Genomic DNA, 7,500 nt, shown 5'->3' with positions numbered 1-7,500 from the left:
TATGCGACCAAAGACATGTTATCGTCAATTTCGATCATAGTCATTTTTCTTGGCGTTCTTATATTTGTGATAGCTGCCCTGGTTCTCTGCTGCCTGTGCTGCCATCTTCGTTCGCGACCGAAAAACGAACAAGGAAACTCTGTGAATTACCTTCCGCACGGACGGGGACGGAGCGAAAAAGAAACGTCAGTAACCGAATTGTGATGACCAGCGGTGTTTTGATGCGCGCCTTTCTCTTTTCCTCGATTGACTTTGTCTTCACTTTTTTTCGTAAAAATCCTGTGCTTCAAGGCTCATCACCAAACAGCGCCGGCATCCATTTTGAACATTATCCTTGGTGTTCGCAGAACTAAACGGACATTCAACAAAGGAACCATTATTTTACATTGTTCTAGACAAAATTGAAGGGGAAAAAAATCCTTCGATGAACTATTTGTTTACTGAGACTGTATGAAAGTGAACTTTATAGCAAGTTTATTTATCGCCTCAGCAAGTGTTAAACAGTTATTAGCATGTTCTAAGAAGACTATCCGGAATCGATATTTCGCGATCGCAGTGGAGCTCAGTTTGCTAAACATCTCTTTCGTTATTACTAAGGTGAAACACTTGAAGATATCTCCCACTAATTTACTGCCATACTTTTAATAAGGAGGCCGAAGAATGCCGCCTCCATTTGTTTGTGTAAGGGCAAGGGGATCTAGTCGGATTTGAGTTTCTTAGTGATTTGCAAGTTATTTACGCAACAACATCTGCTAAAAGACATCTCGCACAGCTATATATATGAACTGACTTGAAGGCCAAGGCGTTAACGAAATTTCTTTATTTATGCTTATACCCGATTAATAGGTAAAGAATATTTCTCACCTCGTAACACCTGGAAACTGAATTGGATTCAGATCGTACAACGTTTTCCTTAGTAATGCTACGGCAACTTTACGCATAACTTTATTGCAATTTTATTTGAGAAAAAGTTTGAAATTGGCGATAAAATATTGTTTTTTTTTCCGTTTCCATAAGTCTTCGCGAGCAAAGCTGGTAAACCGATATTTTTCACGGCTCTCTCAAACTGGAAAACATTCGTTACCAATGAATTGAAGCTTTGCCAAATTTAGATAAGATTCGGATCGCGCGTAACAGAAACTTAGCCCGATATTGTCAGAAAACTTTTACTAGAAAGAAGCGGAAAAATATAGATTGAATTTTATTTCTTGTCTTTCTACCGAGATGCTTTTAATGCAAATCTTATTGCTCCTAAACTAGAAAACATCCACCTATTTAATTTATAGAACTCTGAAGGAGATTCGGATACGGTTGTAGAATATTGTCTTGATGAAGATCGAAGTTCATACAGCTTTTACATAAATATCTTACTTTTTACTACTTTACTTATCCTTATTGCAAGTTTTATTACCAAAAAGTGCGGAATTGTGATAAAATTTGATTTTTCTTGATTTCTGTTCCTATTGTGTGTACAACCTCTAAGATAAATTTTGATATATTATAGGCAAATAACTCTGAATTATTTGGTGTTCACTGACTCATTGGTGGGAATTATTGTGAAATCTGACCGGTTTTTTTTTGGCGTGAATTATTTCACTTTACTGTCACAATTAAGTTCTTCAAAAACGAAGCAGCGGAGGGCGAGAAGACGGCGACCGCGGCAGGGGCAATTTCCCTTGATTGCTTTTCATAGGTCCAAAGGACACGGTAATGAATGCTGGATTGAGGAAAATTCACAATGTGCTTTTTCCCCAGATTTTTTTAGCCCTACCATTTTAAAATGGCCAGAGAACTTCGTGAAGTTCGTTTGCAGAATAGAAATCATAGGAAACAAATAAAAGATAGAAAAATCTCTCTGTTAAGACGAGGCATAGCGGTTTATGTACTGAATTGCACAAGACTGTCGACCCGGATTCTTATCCCGCTTCACTAATGGGATTTGTCTTAGGTTCCCGAATGAAACATAAACACGCTCTGTGAATGCCCAACTCGTTACCTCATTTTTCATGTGTATTCCGATTTTATTGTTACATTACTGCCGGTTCTCTTTAACAGTGCATTTGTGTGATTCGATGATGGTCTTCTACTGTCGAGGCAGGGCGCCTCATTTTTCATGCCGGTGTATTCTATATAGTCCATTTGTGTGATTCGATGACGGCCTTTTACTGTGGAGGCCATGATTATTTGTTAAATGCTTTCTTACTCCATTTCCTAAGACGTTTGCCTTCCTGTCTTCCAGGAGTCCGTGGGATCATACCAGATGAACAGAGGCCTACAAAGCTGGCCCTCGTACAGTGACTTCCCTTGATTAGTTATTATGATTTATCAATTTACTAGGAGCAAATGATGAGATTCTCAAAGTTGTAGTTTGTTCGAAGTAATGTTACCCCCGAGCAAGATCTATTATGTCAGTTGGTTAAGAAATTAGACACTAAAACATCTGTTTTGTTTGTATAGTTTCCCTTGATTGACATTTTGAATCTTTTAATATGTGAACGAGTGGGTATTGGATGTAATTTGGAAGAAGGTGGACGAATTAGTTAAACGGATTTCGATTCATAACTTGTGTTTGTTTCCGGCAGGTGTAATGCACAAGTGCTGGTTGACGAAAAAAGAGAGCTATTGTTTCAGTTAATCCACCAAAACGTGGGCGATGAGGAAATCAGAGTTTAGTTTAATTTAAGACATACCAAGCAAGTACAAAAACATGCTTTTCTCCTTGGCAATCGCCTTTGTCTGGCGTTGAATGGTTCTTTAACATAATATGAATTTGGTGATTAATTGTATTAACTATTTACATCTTAACAGGTTATGCATGATACCACAAATTAAAGGGGAAAACAAAAAAAGTCTGCGCATATCTGATCAGGCACTCAATCTATTTGTCTGAATATGAAGCCTGAAATTCGCGAAAATTTAAAATTATGTCAAGTGATGTAAACAAAAGGCTGATATTTTGTCAAGAGGAAATTTTTGGTTTGTGTCTTTTGTCTGAGTATTTTTGTTTTCGACTTGCTCCTCTCCGGTTAGAAAACCACTATTCGTCAACAATTGTGTAAAAAGAAATGCTTTTTAGTATATTCTTGTCATCTTATCAAAGGAGAAGCAGAAATATCGAGGCCTTTGAAAGAATTATAAACCTCTTCTTCTATTTACAACCACAGTTTTTTTTTACTTTCCCTACATAAAAGCAGGTAAATGTCAGTTTTCAAGGTATGGACAAAACAGCTAACAATATAGGAAAGTTTTGCGATAAAAGCTTTCCTTATTTATTAATGGTTAAAAGTGGACGAAACTTATAAATTGTTCTTTTAGCGCAAGATTTTCTGACAATCAGAGGAGAAGACCACTATTTAACAATTAGACCCGTAGCCCGCAAAGGCTACGGGTCAATAGCCCATGAGGCGAAGCCGGGCTATTTATTTGTGCTGCGCCATTTCATCATCTTTCCGTCGTTGCCTTCAAATAAACCTCAACAGAGGTTGCTTTCTCTATCACGCAAAAAGTGTCTCCCTTGTTTTAAAGACAACAGCACGAACTTCCAACATTTCTCCAGGTTATGGCATACGATAACAGCAATGTTTGTAGCTGAAATTCGTTCTCTAATCGTCTCTGCGTAGATGTTCTTATGTACATATTTCCCCCGAAGATTAACTCTCTTGTTACGAAACTTTCACAGGCGATGGCGTTCTTAGAATAGCAACGGCGTCATCGTAGCCCGCGCGGAATCCACTCTCCATGTCCTGGAGACTAGCTTCCAGGCTGTGTGTGGTGATAGAGTGCGCGTGATGGGCCTGGACGAGGCGCTCTAGCCGCGAGATGATCTCGTAGTCTGGAACGGAAAGTGTGTTGATATCCAAGCCAAGAAGACGCGCCAAAACTTGACGAAAATCTAACAGCTGCAAAGAACATAAAGTCAAATGAAATATTAAGTGTTGCACCAAGGATTAGGTTTAAATTAAGGCAAAGTGTAAGACTGTAAACTGACATAATAAGGGAAAATCTTCAATGTAACATTCCACACATACCTGTTTTTCTCGAAGTCTGCACTCCTCCAAGGCCTGCTTAGTTGTTTGTAGGTCACCGTTCAGCTGCTGCAGTGTTTGCGAAGTTTGCGCTTTCTTTTCCCGTGCCTGTGTTTCTGTCATTTCAAGCTCGTTTTTCAAGTCGTGCAACTCTGCGCTGGTTTTGTGCTTACTCTTTGCGAGTTTATTGACAGCATTTTCAAGTTCTTCGATCGTCTTCCCTTGTTCCAGAGTTCTTACCTAAAAGACAATGCAAACGTCACCTTTCGTTTAATCATACCAGCGACTTAGTCACTGCTATTTCGTGGGAGCGATTCAAATGTCAAACACTGATTTACATCTACGTCTACATTTCCCAGCTCTCGGCAAAGTCCCATTTTGACTTATGGCTGTTTCTGCTTAGGTGGCCTCATACACCATAAGCCCTTTTAGAGATAATCACCGCCAAGCCAGCCACTTCTGCTGGAGAGAACAGGACAACCATAACACCGGGGGTTTCAAGTCCATAGAGAACCTATGAACATAGAAGATATTTGTGAGACGGGGCGTACGGGTTATAGTCCTTATCCGAGAAGGCTTGAAAGTCTAACCATTTGCAGATGAAATTACAAAGGCAGCACTTTCTCCTCAGTTATTTTAAGATTTTGAGCGTTGATCCGGCCGGGGGTTCGAAACCGCGACCTTCGTTCAGCACAACAGCCCGATGTTCAACCAACTGAGCGACCGGTGTGCGTTCTTTGATAAAACTGTTGATGTTTAAGGTGCAATGCGCTCGCAGGAAGGATGGGAAACTATGGTTGCTTAGCGACGGGCGAAAGAACAAAGTCGTCCAAGCAACTAGTCAAACAACTAGTTTCCCAAGTTTATTTGATTTTTAGCAAAACGCAAATTCCAGCTTGACATCTGTAGTTAATACGCGATGCTTAATCAATTGTTAGGAAGAAAGACGTACGGTTTTACGTCGTTATTCGATAAGACTAGAAAATCCGGCAGGAGTCTCCAATTAATAAATTCTGTTCACTCACCCTAAGCTCGCTTGCTTCTAATAATTTCGCCTTTAAGCTTGTGATTTCTTTTTTATAGTCAAGCAATTCTCGTTGCAGTTTATCGTTATGTTTGACAAGTTTCTTGTATCTGAGTGAATTGTCATCTCTCTCCACTTCAACACGCCCCTTTTCTCGTAAAAGGTCTTCGAGTTCGGCCACTTTCTTTTTCAGCAAACCTAAGTGTAAATCTTTGCTCTCAATCTGTTGTTTGGACCACTTAACTCTTCTCTGAAGGTTATATATCGTGGTCTTTCTGTCATCTAATGCATCCGCCTGATAGAAACAAGAATAGAATCATAAGGTCAAGGGGATGTTCTGGGTGGGGGATCTGTCATATATGGTCGATGGGGCGATACTTTATCCCCCTCCGGTCTCTGTCTGTCGGGGACAGATATCTGACAACTAGTGCGGGATCTTGAGAAAGTAGAAGCGATCAAGGCTAGAAATCTCAGGGGCAGGGTGGGAGGCATTGGCAAAGCGTCCAGGGATACCGCTACAGGTTCCATTTTTTGTTGTCCTGTGTTCCAAGCAGGAGCAAATTTCCTAGAGCTCCAATGCTCTCCATCCGTAAGACACAATTAAGAGTGCCCCTGTGATCAAATCACTTCCTTTTTTTCTTCAGATTTTGAAAGTGTGTTTCCTTAACACCTGACTGCCAAAATTTTGAGCTTTGATTTTTATCCCAAGGCCGTTTAATTTGAGTGTAAGTTTTGGATTTCACGTTCCGCCCTTACTCGCGTGTAAAACTGACCGATTGGACCTCAGAGGGTTGGATCTAGGGAAAAGTGTCGTCAAAGACTCACTAGCTTAAAATTTCCGAGTGTGAATCAGCTCAACATATTTGCAAAACGTCTATAAGCCCAAAACACCTGTGCTGCATATTACTTCTGCGGCGTACACACCACGCATTGCATTCTTGAACTAGTGAGCCTTTGACGTGATTTTCTCCTCGATCCAGCTCTCTCAAGATCTTAAAGTCAATAATGGCCCGGCGGACCATTAAATAGGAAAATTCCAGTTAAAATAAACTGGTGTCTTTTTTTTAAATTAAGGCTTAAAACTTTGGTCGCTTAAGGCCGGTTTACACGGTGCGACTTGTCGGCCCGACGTAAAAAATCTGTTGCAGTAGCCACCGCCAAAAATCGGGACGACAAGTCGCACCGTGTAAACCGGCCTTTAGTGTTTAGTTAACATAGTTTTGAAATCCAAAGAAAATTTAAAAATTCACTGATAACGATCCCTGCGGGAATTTTAAAGTTATCGTGAAAAGGCAATTTTCTGTTCCCTGCAGACGGTTGTGTCACAAGAGAGTTGAGTAAATCGCAAGAAGAGGTGAAGACAACGAGGTCAGTAACTGCTGAGTTTACACTCAGAGAGACGTTTGCATTTGCGATACGGGTTGACAAAATTGAAGCATTGATATCTGATTGATCCATGGGATGTCTCACCTCTAACTTTACAAGTTGTTCTCCTCTCGCTAACAAGGCATCGCCATTCACATCCAAACCAACATCGTTGGCAATTTCGTCGAGTTTCATGACACGCGCTAGCTTCTCACAAAAGGTAACAAACTGAAAAGTGAAACGAAGAGAAAAAATATCACGATAAAAAAAACATGGTAACGAGGAAGCTGAACGATTAACTAACTGAATGTCATCATCAAAACTGACATCGTCGTCTTTAGCAGAATCCACTTATATCCAAAAATGCATGCACGCCCAATTTTTTTGTGTGTGAAAAGATTTGCCCGCATTAGCCTCCATTTCATGCTAGACCCAGTCCAGCCGTGAGAATAACGAAAATGGTCTATTCTCCCTTGTCACATGGCGGCCATATTGTCCCGGGAGACCAAAAAAGCTTTGTTTTACCACGCCAAGCCTCGCAGTGGAAATCATGGGGGTGAGGCTTGGCGTGGTAAAACAAAGCTTTTTTGGTCTCCCGGGACAATATGGCCGCCATGTGACAAGGGCGAATTGTCTGTATTCCGAGACACGAGTGATCTTGAAGTTGGGGAGAGGAGCAAAGGGACACTTTGTGAAGCTCATTGAAATCCGCATGTATCTATCTAATTAGGGACATTACTGGACACATCTGGCAGCATCAACGTCGTCGACCTCATCATTGCGCACATTACTATCATCATCATCGTTGTCGTTATCGTTATAGTCGTTATCGTGATCATCATCGTCATCACCATCGACACCACAACCACCACCAACATGGCTGGCGTTAACCCTTTGAATCCCAGGAGTCAGATCACCATGTCAATTCTCCTCACAAGTTCGATTAAATATCATCCACACAGTTATTGAGAATGAAGATGATCATCAGCTCTTGATATAAGACCAAATTCTTATGACTACCCAACAAAGAAATCTATGGCACTAGTTAGGAGAATGGGCGTTTCGATCTTGGGGATGGAAGGGTTA

At 40.7% G+C, this 7,500-nt stretch overlaps 1 protein-coding gene across 1 annotated transcript in view; it reads right to left on the bottom strand.

Moving 5' to 3' along the window:
• The window catches only part of LOC137979004 (coiled-coil domain-containing protein 170-like), a 16,106-nt gene that overhangs the window by 447 nt on the left and 8,159 nt on the right, over positions 1-7,500 (bottom strand). The window contains exons 12-15 of the mRNA XM_068826146.1: positions 6,520-6,642; positions 5,051-5,344; positions 4,029-4,265; positions 1-3,899 (exon numbers count right to left, since the gene is read on the bottom strand). The exon at positions 1-3,899 is cut by the window's left edge and continues 447 nt beyond it. Coding sequence (XP_068682247.1) covers positions 3,663-3,899; positions 4,029-4,265; positions 5,051-5,344; positions 6,520-6,642 — 891 coding nt within the window. The 3' untranslated portion in view covers positions 1-3,662. The remainder of the gene's footprint in view (positions 3,900-4,028; positions 4,266-5,050; positions 5,345-6,519; positions 6,643-7,500) is intronic.

This window comes from Montipora foliosa, chromosome 12 (genome assembly GCF_036669935.1).
Source record: "Montipora foliosa isolate CH-2021 chromosome 12, ASM3666993v2, whole genome shotgun sequence".
NCBI classification, from domain to species: domain Eukaryota; kingdom Metazoa; phylum Cnidaria; class Anthozoa; order Scleractinia; family Acroporidae; genus Montipora; species Montipora foliosa.
The sequence above is the reverse complement of the archived record's forward strand: the minus strand, read 5'-3'. Positions and strand labels throughout refer to the sequence as shown.